Here is a 23093-nt window from a genome sequence, read left to right as displayed (position 1 = left end):
GCTAAGTGAAAGGTATTTGAGATAGACACTGGAGCCGTATAGAACAACTGATCGAACAAGATACAGGAAAGATTTTATTGAGAGGGGAAGCCTGCTGGCCCAGTTGATGAGCGGAAACAGCAAATTGATAATACCTTGACCTTTCTGGAGAGACCTTTGAATCTGGGAGTTCTATCTAATCTTCTGATCGAAGACAAGATCGAGATCTTCTTCTCACCAAGGCATTTCGGCGTTCTCGACTTTAAGACACCAAATGCTTAGTGCGAAACGCTTCTTGTGCAAGAAGATTATGTGGGTTGACTTGCAACCTCCAGAAATGTAACCACTAGACCGTCTCATCGAGTTGTTTTTGGAGTCTGACTTGAATGTGCGGTATTGCTCTTGAAGAAGCAGAGTAAGTAGTGTCGTTTGCGTAAAAAGCTGCCTCAACTTGTGGTCTCCTAGGGATATCTGAAAGAAAAAATATTAAATAAAGCTTTGTGGAACTCCTGCGTGTATGATTTTCCAGTTAGAGAGAATATCTTTCTTTAATCTTCGCCTATAAAACATATTGAATACTAAAACATCAAATACCAACTAATAATTCAACGATGACAAAACAGAATTCTTCGATTAATTACCAATGCTTATCGCTACGAAACTAACGAAGAATTACACGATGACCTCGGATTTAAGAGGTGATTCAAGATTTCGACTTAAAACATGACATAAGGTTACTAAATCACGGTAACGTAGAAGCAATACAGCTACTGGACAATAAACAGGAAATCAGAAGATTGAAGAGAAGCAAACTACATCCACTTCTATAACAGGCCAATTGAAAAGTCCCCGGCGTGACACATAGATGGCGTTACTAGAATTAAATCCATATGTTTTTTTTGTTAGCCCTAACCCTCAAAAGATGAGTGTATAAATTTGACAGCTGTCGGATCATTAGTTTGTGAACTATAGTATTTTGAGTGAAGCAACTTTTGTTATTGTGAAAAAATGGATAAAAAGGAATTTCGCGTGTTGATAAAATATTGGTTTTTGAAGGGAAAAAATACAGTTGAAGTAAAAACTTGGCTTGATGCCGAGTTTCCGGACACTGCCCTAGGAAAATCAATCATCAAGTATGCTAAGTTTAGATGTGGTGAAATGAGCACAGAAGACGGTGAACGCAGTGGACGCCCAAAAGAGTTTGTTATCGACGAAAACATTAAAAAAATCCACAAAATAATTTTGAATGACCGTAAATTGAAACCAAATGAAATAGCAGACACTCTAAGGATATCTACTGAATGTGTACATCATATAATTTACGAATATTTGGGTATGAGAAATCTCTGTGCAAATAAGTAGGTGCCGCGCGAGATCATTTTTGACCAAAAACAATAACGACTTGATTCGGAGCAGTGTTTGAAGATGATCAAGTATAATAAACCCGAGTTTTTGCGTCGATATGTGGCAGTGGATGAAACATGGCTCCATCATTTAACTCCGAAGTCCAATAGAGAGTCATTCGAGTAGACTGCACATGATGAACCCGCTCCAAAGCATGGGAAAATGCAATAGTCGGCTGGAAAGGTTAGGGCGTCTGTATATTGGGATGCGCATGGAATAATTTTCATTGACTATCTTAAAAAAGAAAGACCATCAACAGCAACTAATCAAGTAATCACTACTGGATATATACTACTAGCATAAAGAACTTGTTTTTTTAACTTGCATGGTTTGAGATATTTATAAAAAAAGGAAAATTTCCACATAAACCTGATGACTATAGAGACCCATTCTCTATCCGAAACCCCATCAAACAACAAAAAAATTTCTAGTCAGCGGTCAAATATATATTCTTTGTACTTGATGTGAACAAGAAGATATGAAATTTGATTCGCTAACACTGATTGAAACCATCACTGTGATGGTCTAATATTGATCGACAAAACAATAAATTGGTATATATAAAGAGTATATAGATAAGTCTTAGGTATCTACGTTGCAAGAAATAAAGAAAAACATTGATGGTATATGGTGGAATATTTTTTATCAATTGTAACTTATAAACAACATTTGGTGTTAATATTCAAAATGTCGAATTAGTTGTAAAGAAAAGTATAACTTAAAGCCTTGAACTTTACAGGAAATATCCATTCAAATTTATCTTATTTGGTTGTCATAGATACGGCTCATACAAGTACCACTTTAAAATAACGGAACCAAAATTTTATTGGTCTCATTTACATTTCTAAAGAAAATTGATAATAAAAATTTACTCCAATATGATACCATTTATTAGCATTTATTGTTACGGTAAGATTATTTCGTTTAATTACCAACTTCCTATAAATAAGTGATAAAGTCAATAAATGATAAATATATTTTTAGATAAGTATTAAATAACATTAACAATTATTTATCACATCCTTTCTATCAAGTTAAGATCAACTTAATTCATGTTATTGACTGTATTGGTTCAAGCTTAATTTTATTTCACTAAAACGTATGCAAATTTACACATAAAGGCAACAATTATATTAACATATTAATTAAATATGTTTCTGTCATTGTTATTTGTCGACCACTAACTTCCATCGCTCTATTCATAGGATGACATAAACAAAACGTGTTAATCTAGTTTCGAAACCAATATTTACTCTCGGATGCAACTGCAAGTGAAAAATACAATCATAAGATATTTTAGACAACAATTAATTTTGGTGGTATTGATTTTGGTGATTTGATATTTTGGTTTGGATGAGCATAGATTTTTAAGTTTGTTATGCGATTTATTTCAAATTTATTTTAAGACATCTTAATTATGATACACCCGCTTCTTGAAATTTCTGTCATCTTCAGTTTCCTAAGTTTAAAATACATTTGATAAACTAAACCTCTCTTAAGATAATAATGTTCAGATATTAAATTAAAATCATAGCCAAACTTTGTAATACATTTTCTAAAGTGTCTTAAAAACATTTCGAAAGTAGCTTGTTTTGGTTTTGGAACATGTTACTAATATCAAACTGGCTTTTTAACTTCGTATCATTATGTTTTAAGATAAACTTTAACAGGGTACCACGTGATTCTAATGTGGTACCTGGAAAGTAAATTTAATTAAATGCTATTAGATTTAATTAATTTATTTAATGAATTAATATAATGAATTAAAAACATTATTTATCAGCTGGCGGAGATTACACTGTAACTACTGTATATAACTACCAAATTACAAAATAATAGAAATATAGCTAATATTACTAGGGTTTGGAACTTTTAACTGAAATTAACAATCGACCGTTTAATAATTGACTACTTTTTACTATCGACTGTTTTCAGTCGCTATTTTCGATCCGACTGATTTTATTACTATTTACTATCGACTGTTTCAGTGGTCTAGTTACTATTTTCAGTTCTACTAGTTTCACTCGACTGATTTTTAACATGCTAGCTGTCGTCTTAACCGCGACCTTGACAAAAATATGCGGAAATTAAGCTCATATAGATTTATATGTAATATAAATAGTTTTATGATATTTTTTTTATAGTTTGCTTGTAAATAATAATATATTGTATATTAATATAGCACCATTTTGGAATGATTTTTTCAAGATTGTTAATGTAATAGGGTAAAAAGATTAAAATTGTGAATGATATACAGTAAAATACTTTTGACTATTTTTATGGCCAAAATAAGTAATTTTATTGAGTTTTTGGTTTCGATCAAACTTTCTGGATTTTTGTTCGTCTTTTGATTGTCAAAACTTCTTTCCTAAAATCTTGAAGATAAAATTTCGATTCGAAAGTTTCTAGAAATTAAATCGCTTCGAAAATATTTGAAAAAGTTTTTACAGTGACAGTTAAATTTTGTAAAAAAAATATTAACCGTAAAGAGGTGATAAACTATATTCAATATTTATACAAAATATTTCTAATAAATAAACTTTCTGATAGGAAAATCAGCAGGTAAGCCAGATTAATCTTTTTTACAATATATTTCTATTATTTTATAACTTTTCAGTAGAATTATGCATTCAACTAAACGTTCTATGGGTTGAGAATATTTTGAAAGAAAATCCTCAATTTCTGCTATCTGCAATTCTCGATTTAAAGGGTCAGTATTTGGTATTACAAATAATGCTGAAGCACAAAAGAGATATATACCATTCTAACTTCAAAAAATACAACTATATAACAAGTACTACAATTCGAAGTTCAAGACACAAATATTGACAGAATCTATTTCATCTGAAGACATTTGGATAAAAACTAGCTAGAATGAAGGAAATAATTACACCAGGTGCTCTAACAACTTTTCAAATTAAGCAGTATTTGGAAATGCCACTTATTGGATTGGATAACGCCCATTATATTTTTGGCATACTCAAAAAATGATATTACTTGATTTATATCAGTTACATTTAAAATATTCTGCTATACCTGCAACATCTATCCCATCGGAATAAGTTTTTTTTTTCAAAATCTAGGCAAATTATTAACAATCAAAGATATCTCATCACGGGAGAAAAGCTGAACATGTTTATTATTTTTTTTGAATAGTAATTAAAAAATATTTCTGTTCAATCATAAATAAGGCATTATTTTATTTAAAAAAGTTCTAGCAGTTATTGTGCAATCATTTTTAATTATGTTATGGATTAGTGTATTTCTATGATTAGGTATATATTTAATTTTTATTTAGAATTTATGGTTAATGTACATCTTTAGTTTTTAGATTTGTCTAAGTTCTATTGTATTATCTATATTTATGATAGTATGTTATTTAAAAATAGTAATTAATATATTATAATAGGATAAAACATTTGTGGGGTTATTATTCCATTCCTTTTTACAGATCCACAGAATATTCAAATGTAAAAGTATTTCTACTTCTTTAAAATTAAATTATTCATTGCATGTTAATAGTATTCAATAATTATGTTTTTCCTTTTCGTTTTTAGTAAGTTAGTACGTGAAGGAATATATATATTATAATATCCCTATCGAAGGAATAATGGGTGTAAAATAAAACGAATAAGGTCATGTTTTTATGCTAATACTTTCAGTGTCGTTTTGTAACGCCGTTCAACAAGCTTCTACTTCTTTCCGTAAAACAAAATATTTTTCAAAGTAAAATAAAAGTTTCTTGTTGGTTTAAAACCTTCATATTTCATAAATGGCATAGTCGGTAGGATTCCGGGAGATCATAAGGCTGTTCCTTTTTGGATGCAGTCAACTAATATTCGTTGGCGTCCGATAGGCGATCGTTCCACAGTTAGTCGAAGGATTCTTAACGTAGCTAAGTGGAATTCGAGAAAAAGTATTGCAACTAAAGCTGTAGGATCAAAAGATGGACTGAGGCCGCTCAAAGAATCATAGCCATAAATTCCAATTAGAAAATATTTAAGCTTTCTGAGTGAAGTTCTCTAAACTAATATAATGAACTGGAATTTGGATAGAAGTTTACATTTTAGAGTGTACGGCCACCAAAGGCACATTGCAGAAGCTCAGTTTCTCAGCCGTAGAATATGAAAATTTGGATATCATGGAAAATTTGGTAGAGATAGTGCTATTTAGAAGATCATTAAGGGCAAACTGTCGGACGAAGGCGCAGTCGATAGTCACAAATACCAGGTACCGAAAAGTCATTACCGATTTTTCTAACAGATGTCGCTAGGTTTAAGTATGCAATGTAATGATTTACCAGATATGCCATTTTACTCTACTGACTTTACGCTTCAAAGCTATACATGTTATATTTTGCGAAAGTAACACCGTCATAGAATTATACTTAAGTCTTAAAACGTGCATTTGCGGCATGCATTATTTTCCTTATTTAATTAAAAGAAAAAAAACCTCTGAAAGTTATCGTCTGTTGCTGAAACGTAAGGTGAGCATGCTCTAATCTTTAAAAACATGTGAGGTGTGGTTTCGAAAATTCGAAAGTGGTGATTTTGATGTGCAAGACAAAGAACGTGGTGGTAAACCGAAAAAGTTTGAAAATGCGAAATTACAAGAGTTATTGGATGAAGACCCAACTCATACTCAAAAACAATTGGCAGAAACGTTAAGTGTGACTTAAGAAACGATCAGCGAAGGAAAAGATGGGAAGATGAGTGCGACATCAACTAAATGACAGGCAAATGGAAAATCGAAAAATCGTCTGTGAAATTGAAATTCCTTCAAAGGTATGATCGGAAATAATTTCTACATCGAACAGTGGTGGGTGATAAAAAATAGATTTATTTTGAAAACCCTAACCGAAAAGCCGTGTTTATAACCTGGCAAATTCAGCCGATCGACTCCAAGACCAAATTGTTTCGGACGCAAGACAAATTGTTTGGTGGGACCAGAGTCACATGGTGTAAAACGACAACCTGTTAAAACCTGGTAATGATCGCTACCGACAACAAATGATCAATTTGAATCATGTATTTGTCGTAAAACGTCCAGAACGGGCTCAAAGATACGGTAAGTTGAAGTACAGCACGATAACGCGCGGCCTGATAAAGCAAAACCGGTTGGAAGGAAGCGTTGAAAGCACTTGGATGGAACATATTATCTCGCCTACCGTACTCCCCAGACCTTGCCCTGTCCAACTATCAACTTTTCGCACCAATGAGACACGCGCTTGCAGAGAAGCACTTCGAAGAAGTTAGAAAATTGCTCGATTAGTGATTTTGCTCAATTCCACTTTCTTCATAATTATGTAGTTTTTTTCCGAGAAAAAAAAAACGGGCAATGACTTTTTGGTACATCTGCTAATTATAAGTACAATTATCAAATCTCTAGACGAGACAATGACTTTTTACATCTCTTTCTTTGTACGCTTCTTTAGGAGCGAGATTTAAAATTAAAAAATGGCATGTTTATGTCAGGCTAGTGTAGGTGACAATAAATCACTTGGCCATTAGTCGGTTTTGTCAACCTCTTGAATACTTTAATGAATGAATCTACAGCTTCACACGCGCTCCAAACAACGATTATCTGCCATTAAATCGATCGACTGACGAATGAGCAACTTAGAGATCATCCCAGTATACATCCTGCCTTACCCAGCTTAGTGAGCTTTGATTTGCCGGATCCAATCACAAATACAAAGCCGGCTATTTGGTTCAACAATTAAGACGAAATACAATAATATTTGGAATTAAATGAAAAATGCGACTTGGTCAGATTGTGGTTCTCTTCTTGGTAATCTTCAAAAATGAAGTCGATTTTCTGATCTGGAATTCAACTGCTGACTGCGAAATGAGGACATGTTCTTGGTGATAATGGTAATAGAAAATATGTTAAAAAATGGAGTTGCAGATATTTTTGCTAATAACGCCTTTAATTTTTAGAAAAGCGTAAAAGTTAATTGAAAATTATATTATATCTTTAAAATTAACCGAAAGTGAACATTCTATAAAACTAAACAAATAATATTTTAAGCTAAAAATAAAGTTTTAAGGTTTTCACAAGTCAAAATTTACATACTAAATAATGGAAATGAAGATATTACACCGGTTACGTTAATTAACTTGAAATTATGCTTGATGTTTGATATTTATTTCACATTAAAACTGAAGGTAAATTTATATGGGATTTTTCTTCGACGCGGTGGTTCTGATGTAGAGGGGGACTTATGTATCCTTTGACCGTACAAAAAAATGTTTATTTTAAAATCATTCGCGTGTAGTTGCCCGTCGTAATAGTGATATGTGCTAAATAGTGGATAGCCTTGGCTAGTTGACACTGTCGTAACAAGGAGTATACTCCAGGGAGGAGTAAATTTCTAAAATAAGGAAAATATGAACCGCAGAGACAAAATATTTTCGCTATTTTTAATTTTAATTATATGCATATTTAAGACCGGTAAGGCTTTTAATTCTTTTAATATAACAAGACTATTATGGAAATAAATGAAAAAGTATATATTTTATTATAAATAGGTCTCGGTGAAAATATATTCATTAATTAACTGCAAAAAGTTCATTAAAAGCTTACTCAAGGATGACCACACAACTACGTATATTGTTGCGTCTTGCTATGCAATTTTGTTTACATAATTCGTCAGCAAAAATTGCATTTTAAGAAATTGCATATGTTATTAAAGTATATTAAAATATTTCTTAACTATAATTGACATAGAAAATACATTTTTAGTTTATTTCATACTTAAAACATGTTTTATTTAATAAAATATATAAATATAAACCATAATTTCAAATTGGTTGCAGTCTTAAAACGCTAAGTGGTCATAATGGGTAAAAATCCTAATAGGTTAGACATGTTACTTATGTAATTAAAAAATAGACTTTTGACTTTTTGACGCAAAACACAAACAGGTTTTTTATTTTTCGAAACTGTTTCTGGTTTCTTCTTTTTAAGTACTTATACTTGCCGAAATATTTCTTGAATTAGAGTTTTCAAAAAGATAATAATCGAAAGGCCGAAGGAGCTACATCAGACATATATAGTAGCTACAAAGTGATATGAATTGAATTTTTGATGAAGAAATCGCTAAGTTATCGGCTAATAATTATGACATTTAGAGACTTGTTGACGGTTCAAAATAATTAATAAAACAATTTCACATTGTTTTAGATCAAGCGCCAATACAAAATAGCACATCCTTTAATTTCATTGATGGCTGGAATTATAAATTACCACAGCATAAGTCTCCCCTACTAAAAGAATCACAGAAACATTTCACAAATCCTCGTTATACATACGGAAAAGTATATAAAATGTCGGTTTTAATTAAATGTCACTGAATCAATTTATTTTTACAGGAATTGAAAATTGAAGGATTTAATGAAGAAGTTATTATTTCTAATTCAACTCTTAAACATAATGTTTTCGGAGCAGACAGTAGAGATATTATTGGATTAAATGTTAGCTGCCCTATATGTGAAAAAGGTACGTGTGTATTAGTTGAATGAAGTTGAAATAAAATATATGATAATTAAATGTAATAAATTGTATCTAATTAAGTCTATTTTTCTAATAGCTGTTCAGTTTCTTTACGCTCAATTACAATTAAAAGTATCCTTTGAGGTCATCAAGCAATATTTTATACTTATCTGTGCTATATACAGTAGTACAGAGGTATGTGGAGGGATATTTGATAGTTACGGACCGGAATTGTTACCAGTTTTGTCGATGTTATCAGGTTTGTTTTGATATGCATGCAGAACTAATTTACTGTAACTAATTTTTTCATAACTTATACTGTGTACATATAAGTTTTGAAACAAATTGAGACAAGGTGTCATCTGTTTATATTCTTCAAAATATTTCTTCAATAAGTAATTCTTGCTCAATTAAAATCTTGAAATTGAATCATTAATCCTTAAGGGTTATATTATTGATAAATATCCAATCTTACGATATCATAATTAAAGTGGACAAACGGATTACTTAACTTCGGTGACATTTTATTTGTTTACCTAATATTTTTACATTATTCTTACCAATGTTTATATATTATTATGTAATGAGTCCTTTCCATCCATTACATGATGAAATCTGTAATGTTTTAGATCCAGCAGATGCTTGTAAATTATTACTTGGTGAGAAATGCAACGAACCTGATATTCCAGCACATCAATGGGACATCACATTTCCGGACACACCTAAACCAGAATTAAAATATAAAGAGTTAACGAAGGTAAACGTAAATGTTTTGCAAATTTTATATTGATCATAAAATCACGTTAATCACGCAACTGTCAGCTTCTAAATTCAACAAAGTTAACAAACTTTGGAGACAAGGAGAGAGTTTTAGATTACAAACATTAGTATTTTAGTTTACAAATATTAATATATTAGATTATTTGTATTGTTGAAGTAGTTGGTTGCAAACGCAAATCATTTTCGCCAGCTAGAGTCAGAGCAATATATGGTAACTTTCTTCAAGATGTTTTCTGTCAAAATAATGAATAAGGATATTTTATTTGGGGTAAATCTGACATATTATGTAAAACATAAATTATTGTTATTTGTTTTTATCTACTTTCTACTGATTACATTGTGCCTTAATAGCAGTTATTTAAAAGCTTTAAAAAGACGCTATGAATTAATTCTAATACTTTAATGTCGGTTTTGTATTTTAATATTCTCTATTAAGTCCTTGTATTATGATCACTTTTTATCTGTATTATCAACACATACAACATACATCATATCGTGTCGAAAGAATGATGTTAGTTTGGTAGCGATTGAACCATCTATCAATTTTTGTTGCTTCTACAGAATTTCGACACCAACCAAGCTATGCTGTTGGAAATGGCATTTTAAGTCAATTCGTATGGTAGCCATTTTCCTTTTATTTGGATTTTTTCCATTTCATATAAACGTCTGGAAATAGTTGATTTATCATCTGCTAAGCTGCTGAAAGCTTTTTGAAAGTGTGAACTGGGTTTTCGTACAAGTCTTTTAATTAATTGTCTTCGAACATTTTTGGTACTCTTAATGTCGTTCAAAACCATGAATTGAATGCAATTTCTTCATGACAATAAAAGTAATAAATATCGAAAATACAATTTTGCACCTTCCATGATTAGCGTACGTTCAATAAAACCAAGTGAAAAACTGTTTCATGTAAATAAATGTCAAAACCATAAAATTTAACAGTTGGTTACATATATACTTTGCATTTTCATCAATAGATATCGCTGATTAAAATACATGGAAGCACCTAATACAACTCAGACAGGCTTCCAAACAAATTAACGACCTCCTCATTTTGAAGGCTATAGTTACGGATACCAGAATCCTAAACCACTTTTTAGTACATTAACAGTGCATTCGTTAGCATTTCCTATAATAAATACATTATTGAAATCGTGATTAAAATATTTTGTGTTGCATTTCTATTTAATACCTTAACATTTTCAAACAGTATTTAAGTATATTATATGACACATAATATATAATATATAACTATAAAATATGTTCCAGAACTCCCTTAATGTGGGATAATTTTGTTTTAAATCAATAATTTATGGCATTAAATCTAATAATATTTATTAGAAGAATCAAAATATAATAATTTTCATCGTGGAATAAAACCAAACACAAATATTCAAAAGAAATAAAAAGGACATCTATTTTACTTTATTATAAATCAAATAAGATACCAGTATATTAAAAAATAAAATTAATAGAGTTGAATGGTTATTTACAACTGCTATGACATAATAAGTAATTTATTGAACAAATGACTGTTTTCCACGCCCGTCTATTATTATTGCTATAAATTATATGTTTAATAATTATCAGTTTCGTAAATATGTTGTTAAATTACTATATTGAGCTATGTAAGCAACCGAGGATCTCCTTTGTTTATACGTAGTGATGGTCCGACAACCTCATACATTTATATGGTTAAAAATATTGGGTCTAATGTTTATTGTGCTGACTTGTCGAAAATTATTCATTCAGAGGCCACTTTTGAATTTTAATTAACTGCACCCGGTACTAAACCTTTATTTTGATAATAATCATTGAATATAATTAAGAAAAATACCACTAAATATTTATTATGTATAAGGTTGTTTATTTATAGTTTTTATTGCAATAAAGAAAACCCTGGGATTTAAAAATTAACAGTCTGTAACAGGCAAGGAGGAAATTAATTTAAATGTTCTAATATTAGCATGTTTCACTAGGTGAATTCTCCGGTTTTCAAAGTATTGCATTTATCAGATACTCATTATGATCCAGACTATTTTGTTGGATCTGTGACGAACTGCAAAGAACCACTTTGTTGTAGGACATATAGCAATTTAAGAGATGAAGAGGAAGCTATTCCAGCAGGCAGGTATTAAAACACATTAAAATTTAAGTTTCAATAAAGGAAGGTATTCCGTTTAATGACAAAATGGCGGAGGAAGGTTTACAGTGGCATGTGATATTTCAGGTGGGGTTCTTATGAGAAATGCGACGCTCCCAAGATTTTATTAGAAAATATGTTGAATCATATCGCATTGGAGCATCCAGTAAGAAGTATAATTAGATATATAATTTTTTTATTTAATATATATTTTTTCTCATAGGATATCGATTATGTAATTTGGACAGGAGATTTACCGCCGCATGATATCTGGAATCAAACGAAAAATTCAAATCTTGATGTTATTAGAGATACTGTAGAAATTATATTTACAGCGTTTCCAGATAAACCAGTTTTTCCAGCCATAGGTAATCATGAATCAGCTCCAGCCGGCAAGTAAGTTTATATCAACTAGATGTTTTAGTACAGATTATTTGTGACATTGTATCGTCAATTACATGAGAAATAACTAATATTACGATTCAATTTTTAAAATTATTGTATTTATTTTGTACAAACATTATTCAAAATTACATAATAATAATGATAGATAATGTTATATGAAAATTAAATAATCGTAACTATATGAAACAAATGAAATATTGATCTTAAATATATAAGTAAGGTTAAACAAAGGTGATAGTATCAATACTAACGGTGTATTATATCTATATATTATATACTGCGGTAATACTTAAGATTAAACAGATTTACTTTAAAATAATTACTGAGAAATATTCCTCTCGTATACACTTTATTTGTTTATTAATATACTTTGACTCGTTACACAATGTAATGTGCTATACTGTATAAGGACAAAAATCGGTATTTTAAAAATAAAAGCACTAATTTTAATTCTATAAAATGTTTTTAATAATTTAATGCATGATTTAACATACTAAAATATACTAAAAGATATTTAGAAGGTTTTACTTATTATTCAGGCAACTATGGAGAAACCCTAGACTCTCGTCAACTTTGTATTACAGACTAATCAAATTTTTATTATATGTATTATATGTATATACATACATACAATATATATATATATAAGTTCACGAGAGTCTAGGGTTTCTCCATAGTTCTTGTCCTGTTTCTTCATCAACTAATCTTAGATGCATCATCTCTACTAAGAATAAAAATTGATCTCTGCTTTCGGAGTTACTAAAAGTTTGTTTGTATTGACTATGGCCAGAACTACCATCAAAGCCATACCTGCAAAGGAGCTTAAGTCTTGTTGAAACATATAAGTTAGTTCATTTTAAAATACTTTCTATCGTTTTGTGTAAAGGTTCCTGTAAATCCACTTCCGTGGAAATATCAGATAATTATACTGGAAGGCAAAATTTCATTTTTAATTTCCTTTTCTTGAAAATATCTGGGTATGCAATTTTGGGTTTTAACATTAATCACTGATCTAAGAATTATGTATTTTCTGACAGATATATCCAAGTCTAACACAAGTGCCAACGTTTCAATAGGAGTAAAAATGGCGGTAGATTGAACCCGATTACTTCCCGAGACCACGTGTGAATCAAACTGTAGCTCCTCTAGTTCTGTCCGCTAACTCAGCTGCGCGTCTTCTTTTTTGTTTTAATTGAGGCCTCTTCAAAAAGAACTCGGTCTCTTCCTCTCCGATTTAAACTGGAATTAGGTTGGTCTATATCCGAATATGGTATTTGTTGTAAATTATTACGACAATATATAACTTGGCTCAGCCAAGTCAACACACTTTCCAAAAGTCGCCTGCTAGAACAACACATTGTCTCATATTTAGTGGAAATTATTAATCCAAAAATGTTTACTACAATTCATTATTTTATCTTTCAAACGTTTCGATGACCCTTTGGAGTTTTTACCAAATGTCTATTAAATATTTATGTTTTATTGTAACATCCGCCACTAAAAAAAACTCTGTTAATCGCAATCCACAACATTCAAACTTTTGTTGGAATTACTAAATTAGTTTATGAATAGTTTTTAAAAAATCTTGGATGTACAATAATGTTTAAAATGCTGGAAAATTTACACAAATTTGTTTAGATATTTTTAATCTGTAAAAAACTCTTTAACAGAACTTCGCGGTAGGTTTTCTATAACAATATAAAGTACTTACCAACTTGAAAAGAACTAATTTTATATTATGTAAAGAGTATAATACTTAAGCACATACAAAATAACTTTGAAAAGCAAATAATAAATTGGTTTAATCGTGATTCTTGGTTGATATCATCGCAAAGTTTAGAAGCGCTGCTAAAGAAAAGCGCGACCAACCAAGATAAAGTGATGTTTTTATGTTATTTAGTGACAAATAGTCTACCTAATAATTCAATAAAAATACTAAAATTTAAAAGTTAGAAATTCAGTTTTTAGTTAATTTTGTACATGGTACACCACACTGTGTGATACAACAGCTATTATAAATTTTATTACCTATGTCCACGTCATTAATAACATAATTTAAAGATTGTAACATACATTTTATAATTTGAGTTCAATATTATAGTTTTTCTCAAAAATTCTCATTGCTTACTACACAATGGAGATACCGAGATACGCCCTTAGTGATATGCGGGTTGAGGTAGAGTTCAGGTGAGCTGAGTTCAGCTGAATTCTACGTCTCGGTGTATTATTATATCATATTATCTGTAATGGCAGATCCAACGATTCCCGTTAGAGGTTCCTGTCGATCTTAATGTTTGAAGAGATAGAGGAAATGGGACTTGAGTGGAAATAGATATTTCGGTACAATAGAAAAATAATTGTGGGTGGGACTAATAATAGTCTATCGTGGTACATAGGAAGTTGTAAGTGACCGATGGACTGTATTGGAGACAGGACTATATTGGAGAGGGATCTTGTCTAGACAGCTATGAAAGTGATTCAGGAGGCACATAGATATTGCAGACATTAAAATATTCGATGTGTCTGACGCCCGCAATAGTATACCATTATACGTTCCAGTGTTTCTCTAGCATTATAGTAGGAATATGAGTGTTAGCGTGTGTGAAGGTTTAAAGGTGCGGTTTTTAAAGGTGCGTGAAAGTTAATAAACATAAACCACCAGACACATCGAATGTGTTAATATTTATAGTTGATATGTGTTCTGTGTATGTTCCGATTCACTTTAAATTGACTGAGATAGGCATTTCGGGGAGATATTTGTCTACCCTTCGAGAGGAGGGTTATAGGAAGATAGGATAGATCACTCTTGATGGTCTGATTATTGTGTACATTTCTAAATATTGTTTGGTCATATTCTTTTGGTTCGTTTCTGGAAGAAGGATGACTGTGGAATAATGTCTGTTAATCAACATTTGTAGTACACATTATTGTAGTCTAAAGCCATTTTTCATATAGCAAGCATTATTCTTTCTGAGATTTTTACCAATAGTCTAAGTTCATTGGAATGGACATTACAGATCTGAACGGGGATTTTGGAGAGTCGTATTTTACTAGTTTTTTTAGCTGAATTTTATTGAATCTGTGTTCAAATTTTCATGATCTAGCCCCAAAGGTTGATGGCTTTTGGTTTTATTGTAATCTTTGTCTCTTAAGGAGATTCCTAGGCAGGTTCGCATTGATCTACTCGATGTGCTGCTTGATGTTGGTTCTTTGTGTCTTCTTCATATCATCTGCAAGGGAGTGAATGGTTGCAGATTAGCAAATACGGGTTGTCTGATTGTCTGAATGAAGAGGTTTTCATAAGGAGCAGTCTTATTTTAAGAGGAAGTGTGGAAAATGTAGTAGGTCGCGAGAATGCGATAAGAGGAAGTGGGATTGGATAGTTTCTGGGATGTCCTCTACAGACTCCTCTACACAGTTAGTGATTTTCGAGTTTTACAAGGAAAAGAGAACAACGAGTATACATTTTCATATTTTATGCTTCCCACCATTTAAGTCATGCAGGATACTGGATTTCCAGCGCCTCGTGTAGTACTTATATAAATATTTGTTTTATTCTAATTTAGTTTACTAATTGGTTGATTACAACTACCTTATTATTAAGTATTGTGATAACGAATTACGATTAATTATATAGTTGAAAGCGACAAAAATATAAAAAAGGAACAAAGATGTTTTACGCTTTACAATCCTAATGTTAAAGGTAAAAATCTTAAGAATCTTAAGCAAGCAATTTAAACAAGGATGCTCTCATTATATATGCACACTGATTTATATAATGATCCGAACTGTTTTATTTTTAAGATCAAGCAAGATCAAAACAAGATCTATATAAATCTTGTTCTATTTATATTGTTTTATGAAATAGCTCCAACAGTTTTTCATTTAATATTATCGATATATTCAGAATGAAGCCAATTTTTCAAATACTTAAAAGTAGTGATGTTGATGTTTCTTCATTATAATATTGCAGAAAGTCCAAGCTAATATTATCAAAGAAGTTTTAAGAGAGCTTAGTAGTTGATGAACTAACTGATTTCAGACATTTATATGTTCTGATGGAAATAATCTAAAAGTAGAAAAAATGAGTAGCCACATGAATTTACTGCCATGAAATGCCATGCCTGAAATGCCATTTAGAAACATTTCATCATTGCGGTATCATTGCTTGCTAGCTAAAAAAGTAGAGTTTTCTGTAGAGTATTATAACTGGAAATGAAAAGGGGATTTACTATAACAATTTCAAATCGTAGGTGAATACTGCAGAAGAATCGTTATTGATCCCAAAGCGGAATATTCATACCCATAAAATCTTGATGTAACATAATTGGATCAGCAAGGTGTAGTGTATTATGAACAACGAAAACAAAATAAAAATGTTACTGCAGATGTCAATCGATGTTAATTGATCAAATTGAATGACGTATTAAAAAAAACAACATACGCAAAGTATCCTCTTGCATAACAACGTTCATACTGCCGCAATTCGAATTGGAAGTTTTGTCGTTTAAAATTAAATGCCTGTTTCAAACTGTCATCTTGATATTATTTGTTGGCGTAGCACTAATTTTGTCGTCAAACTCTTATTTATTTTAATATAAAAATATAATTTGACTGGATAATATGAAATAACCTATAAAAACACATATAGCAGTTTATAAACTTATATCAGCAAGTTCAACAACTAATAAAAAATATTGTATGTTATATATAAATTAAATATAAGGTGAGCCGTCTGTCCGTGTATTTTGAGCCCATGGCATTTATATTGGTAAAATTGTCTTCCTTGACATAGCAATATTTGTTAGTCAGCTCTTACATATAAGAAAATGCAAAACTCAAATATGTGGTTTCGGGTATTTACATATTTAAACAATTAATTTAAATAATGGGCTACTGGGTTTTATATTTTTAAAATCATTTAGAAATATTTATAGCTAAATTGTTAGAATTATCAAAAGGCAGTTGGCAATTATCTGCTCAATCTCCCGACCCACCCAACAGTTTAATATAATAATAAGCTACATTTATTTTTACTCTCAAAAATAGTTTTCCGCCTCCTTGGATGCAAGATGATACACACTCAATAACTTGGCTCTATAAGGAAATGACTAATCATTGGTTAAGATGGTTGCCAGCAAGTGCATTTAACACAGTCAACCACGGCGCTTTTTATTCCGTACTTCTGAGACCTGGATTTCGACTAATATCACTGAATACAAACTATTGTTACTCACTAAGTTGGTAAGAGTAAAAGTAACAGTTGTACAAAACTTCATATTAATACAATGCAATATAAAATTATTTTCAAGGTGGTTGTTCCTTAACAGTACGGATCCTTCAAATGAACTTAAATGGTTGGTAAATGAATTACAACAAGCAGAAGATAATAACGAAAAAGTTCATATAATAGGTAATGTAAAACTGTACATTATTTTTCATCTATCAATTTCAATTTTATTATGATTAATATTTGAAACTAATTTTGTAAAAAAAATTATCTTAAAGCTAAACCTTTATCCAACAATAAAAATTGCTTTTTAATTTCCATTTGTAGGCCAATATTGATATTTAAATTTTTTTTATAACATCTTTATTAGATACGCTGAGTAGAATCTTAATTATAAATTAATTTATTACTACTTTTCATTTGTACTTGGATTAATTCACAAGCAAGACGAGTGCGAGAAAATACATTAATATGTATTCCTCAATTATAAAATTATAATAACTTATAGCTATAGTTTACACTAAAGGTATACACTTTATATAAGTTCGTATGGTTTTGTTCGCTTCAATCTCCTGACATCCTGCGCGCTGTCCAGCAGTTGTATTGTTTCCACGTTAGTATGATTTAGTAATATTCTTTCGTGTTTCAAGGCAAAATCTTGAATAACTTCGCAAATCCATTTGATTTCCAGGTCGTCGTGCAGTTCCTTGTTGGTTACGTAATAATAGGCATTGGTAATCAATCGAAGAACCTTGTCTTGACAGCGTTGTATGACTAGTTGATTTGAATTTTTAGTCCAACCCCATATTTGCACCCCATACGTCCATATTGGCTTTATTCATTTCGTGAGATAACATATGAATTGTAGTTATGGTAGTCGTACGTGATCATTATTCCGTCTGGATAATTATGTTTGAGTATCGCCTATACCTTCGTCCGCCAGTTTACCATGAAGATTTTCGGAATGGTACTGCTTCTGTCAAATTTTCCATGGTTTCCCTCTATGGAAAGACTTCTTAACTTTAGTGACTCCAAATTCCAATAGCCCGGCTAAGAAAATGAGCTACTGCAATTTGCTTTTAGTGATCGTTCACACTGAATTGTAAGCTTCTGTTCAAATTCCAATATTTTTCCACTTAATTACACCAAGAAACGCTTCGAATAATTGGAATACTTTATGGCTATGGGCCTTTAACTACACCATGAGACGCTTCAAGTAACTGTTAAACCAACGTCAATTTATTTTCTTTTCTTGATAATAATTTTTTTATTTTTAAAATGAATTCAGCAGCCTTATAATCTCCTCTTATGAAAAAAAAATTTTTTCCATCTTTTTCTACAATTTTTTTTGCCCATTTTCGTACATCTTTGCGAAATGATGTGCCAACTGAGACATACTGCATCATTCTGAACAAGTGATAATCAAAAATCGCTAAGTGAGTATGGTGGGTGCGGAAAAACTTCCCATGTTAGCTTTAACAGGGCATCTTTAACAAGCCCTGTACATGGTCGAGCGTTCTCATACAAGATGACTTGGTGTCTATTAGTCGCTATTGGTGGTCTTTCTGCAATTATACGTCATTTAGTTCAATTGGCGTCAGTAAACATTTACAGTCAAAGTTTCACTTAGTTATATAAGCTGGTAATATACTACTGCTTGCTGACCTCATCTCGCACTACAAAACTTTATGCCATATTACTCTCTTGGATAAACCCATAATTTTTTGCGTTTGGGATTGTCACAGTAGATGTATAGCCAGTCACAATGTGCTACAGAAAACTTTGCCTTTTTATTCAAGCAAAAAAACCGCGATGTTGAAACAATTCGAAATGGTATTTTCAGTGAATTCGAGTGATTGTGATTTTTCTTCATTCTGGAGCTTTCCCTTCGCATGTAACCGCCTGGAAAAAGTTCATTCATCAACTGCTAAACTATCTAAAAGTTCAGGAGACGGGTTCAATAAGTTCAGCCCCACTTTTAAAATGTTAAATCTAAAACCTAAAATAGGGTTATTACGGAGCAGCATTACCATGAGTTTCCATTAGATGAGGTTTTTTAACAGTTTTTTTATATTATCGGCTTGGTTGGCGCAGCGGTCAAGGCAATAGAGCGGTCCGCCTGTTATTGGGATAATCGCGGATTTAAATCCTGCTGGAGCATGGATTTAAATTTATGTTTGTTGTTGTTTATAATTGTGATTCTCCCTAAAACAAGAGCGCAAGTCCCAACAAGGAAAATGATCCCAGTCACGTCACTAACAATGCTGGGTAAGACCGGATATTTTCAAAAGTTAATCACTCGCCAATTGGTAGGCTTAATGCCGAGGACCGTGATACAGAATCCACGGTAAATAGTAAAAGTATCAAATAGTTAAAAAAAAATTTACAAGGATATTTCGTATTTTCATACAGTACATATAAGCAACTAATATATTTAAGAATCATAAAAGTGGTTACAAAGACGGAAAATACAAAAGTATATAATCATATAGTCACTACTTACTTTGTGACCAACATACATAGAAACATTGAAAATACAAGAAGTACATCGTATTGTGGTCGAGGAAAAAACTGAAACTTGACTTAGTTATTGATAGAAAAATAAAAGCAAATATTCAACTTTTAAAATATGTCAAAACTATGACAGTTGATCATTCTAAACAACAATTAATCTCATTAAATTTTAGCGATTGCATTTAAGCAAAAACGTTATGTATAAGATAGAAACAATAACGTTATAAAGCTTGTCTAAAATATCCAATCCTATCTGTTATAATTATCAGATTGTTTCGCTTATGTTGCTCAAAATGAAATGTAATAAAAAAATAGTTGACACATCGAAAAAAGTAATAAAGTTTTAAATTAAAAATGATGCCTATTGTTTCTAGTTTTAACGTTTCAAATCTCCAGTAATTAAATTTAATAAAAATATTATTAATGCAGGTCATGTGGCACCAGGTAGCGACGACTGCCTGAAAACTTGGTCAAGAAATTTTTATGAAATAGTGCATCGTTATGAAGGCACCATCACCGGATTATTTTACGGCCATAGTCACGCAGACGAGTTTCAAGTGTTTTACGAGACAACTAATTATAGTAAGGCGTTATTCTACTGTTTCAAACGATAACTGTGAGAGACACGTTAGTTATCATTTAACTCATATTCATATTCTACAGGCAGACCTACAGCAGTGGCTTATTTGGCTCCTTCGGTTACTAGTTTTACAAATTATAATCCGGCCTATCGGATTTACTATGTGGACGGAGACCATGACCGCACTACGAGGGCAAGTTTATAGATTAATCAGTAATTCTTAATACTCTTTAATTGAATATGATCATCCAATTAAATAATACTGTGAATATAACTCTTGAGAATGCATTTTTAATAGATGCTATATAATATAACATGTATACGTTTATTTTTAGGAAATTATAGACCATGAAACTTGGACTTTTGATTTGCAAAGTGCTAATGATGAAGGAAATGAACCAAATTGGTTCAAATTATATTCAGCTAAAGAAGAATATGAAATGAATAGCCTTAGACCAAAGGAATGGGATTTGTTAATAAACAAGATGAAAGTCAACGACAACTTATTTAAAAGATTTTACAGGTTTGTACAAAAGCTCATTTTTTAATAGAAATTTCGCCGCGTCAGTTGAAATAATATTGAATGAATACAAATATTGCAGAGTTTGTATCTTTAAAAATAAAGAATTGATTATGGTTATTTTGATAAATTAGGTTCTATTTTTAAATATAAAATATTAGGTACTTACATGTATTCTGATATTTTTTTTTTTAAATAAGTTTTATTAAGATAAATTGGTATGCAATTCTAAACGTCCATGATTATTGTTTGTATACTCTGAATAATATATGAACTCAATAATACTAAATGGAAAATTATTATTTTAAGTAGAAAAATGCCAAAATAAAGTAATTTCACTAACATTTAAGTAGACTGTTTAAGAATTGTTTACATTATTTCACATTTTCACTAATATATTCAAAATAATTATGCTACCAAAGTCAAAATGTAATTTTCTAAATTTTATTTCGGTTTCTTGATGTCATATATGTAAAGATGATCTTAACCAAAAACTTTATGGCCTCTAATTTAATTTTGATGTATTTTTATAAATACAAAACTTTCCAACAAATTTTGCCGTTAATTATTTTTTTTACAAAAAAATTTAATATATCTAGCACTAAGTGTCTACTAGATGATCATAATCTTCCATCGGTCATAATACAACAGTCTGGGTTCTCCTTGTTTTCATTATGTATGTTATGTATAGATTATATATATATATATATATATATATATATATATATATATATATATATATATATATATATATTAATTATTACATTGTTACTCGTCGTTTCCTTCTAACCTACAATTTGTCTTTGTGATAACTTAAATCTAGATATATAACTAGGAGGACACATCAGCCCTATCTCAATCTCTGGTGAATTAATGTTTATACATATCACTGCTGTATTTTTTTATTATATGCACCTCACTACACAAAATCAGATGGTTTGATTATTTTGAACCTGTGTCCTGTTCTGGTGGTATCCAAAAATGTAATACTTCAATATTCTCATGCCCCCTTGCAATTCTCTTGGTTTCTTTACTGACGACTGTGGGTATTTTATATATGAGTGAGATTTAAACTTTTCATTTCTCTTTTTGGAACTCACATTTTATGAGGGTATTAGCCGCCTTGTAGTTTATACGTCGAAATGTGTGGCTGCCGCTGCAATTATTTGTCAGAACACTCACTACTATTTTTGGAAGGAATTTGCATGAGAACTGAAAACACTGGTTAAAGAAATACTGTTTATTTCAATGTTAAATGATATATGTTGTCGACGGGAGAATTTTAAGGATATTAGGTTAGGTAGAGGAAGTACGGTAGCGCTGTGGAAGTGGTACTATTGCAAGGGGATGGAGAAAAGAAAAGAGAGCGAGACGTCATCCTTTGTACTTGTTGATGAATTCGTGGTGGCCTAAAGGGCCGTGGCGGTCGCCACTCTAGAATAAAGTGTATCGATGATCATCTGCTAGTTAAAATTGTAAATAAATTATAATGGAATGCAAGAACAACGTTAAAATAACCATGACAAAATAATTTCTATATCTAAAATGTATCTCGTTTAATATATAATCTCAGTTATTGACATATTAATTTTTTTATAGGAATTATTACAGGGATTCACCCACAATGCCATTATGCGATACTGACTGTCAGAATCAAATACTGTGTAGTTTGAAATGTGCCAAATCACATAGTAAGACGCAGCTGTGTGCAAACACGATATAAATATTTACTTTATTTTTTTTATCTAAATAAACAAATTTATAAGAACGCTTTTTATGTATTTTAATGTAGTCCTAAATGTAAATTATATTTTGTACAGAATATACACACTGATTTAGTTGTCATAACCTATTAGTTGCCTATATTAATTACTTTAGGGTAAATGATATGACTCAGTGAATGGAGGTACAACGTGATGATACAGTGATGTTAATATTATGTGACCGTTATTTATTGAAGTTGTATAAAAAAGGTGAAATTACAAAATGGATAAAAACGGGCTGGCAGCGGTGTTCCCTTACGAGACTTGGGCAGTCGATGGTG

At 30.9% G+C, this 23093-nt stretch overlaps 2 protein-coding genes across 3 annotated transcripts in view; one reads left to right on the top strand and one right to left on the bottom strand.

Moving 5' to 3' along the window:
- Positions 1–23093, bottom strand: part of LOC143194386 (cathepsin L) — a 29202-nt gene that overhangs the window by 3322 nt on the left and 2787 nt on the right. Inside the window, exon 1 of one of the 2 annotated variants that reach the window (XM_076401108.1) lies at positions 9438–9531. The exons of the other annotated variant lie outside the window; for it this stretch is intronic. The gene's annotated coding sequence lies outside the window, so the exon portion shown is untranslated. Of the gene's footprint in view, positions 1–9437; positions 9532–23093 lie in introns of those variants that run through there. 2 annotated transcript variants of the gene reach the window in all.
- On the top strand, positions 7559–22817 carry LOC143194385 (sphingomyelin phosphodiesterase). The gene is made up of 14 exons (XM_076401106.1): positions 7559–7836; positions 8569–8702; positions 8757–8883; positions 8975–9136; positions 9507–9634; positions 11637–11788; positions 11888–11966; positions 12024–12196; positions 17255–17449; positions 17518–17618; positions 20379–20531; positions 20613–20722; positions 20865–21052; positions 22649–22817. Exons 1-14 carry the CDS (start codon positions 7773–7775, stop codon positions 22770–22772), a joined length of 1890 nt encoding a protein of 629 aa, XP_076257221.1. The 5' UTR covers positions 7559–7772; the 3' UTR covers positions 22773–22817.

The sequence above is a fragment of the Rhynchophorus ferrugineus genome, unplaced genomic scaffold (assembly GCF_030347505.1).
Source record: "Rhynchophorus ferrugineus isolate W39M unplaced genomic scaffold, kcgeb_rfMv2 rfM3, whole genome shotgun sequence".
NCBI classification, from domain to species: Eukaryota; Metazoa; Arthropoda; class Insecta; order Coleoptera; family Curculionidae; genus Rhynchophorus; species Rhynchophorus ferrugineus.
This window is presented reverse-complemented; position numbering and strand designations above follow the sequence as displayed.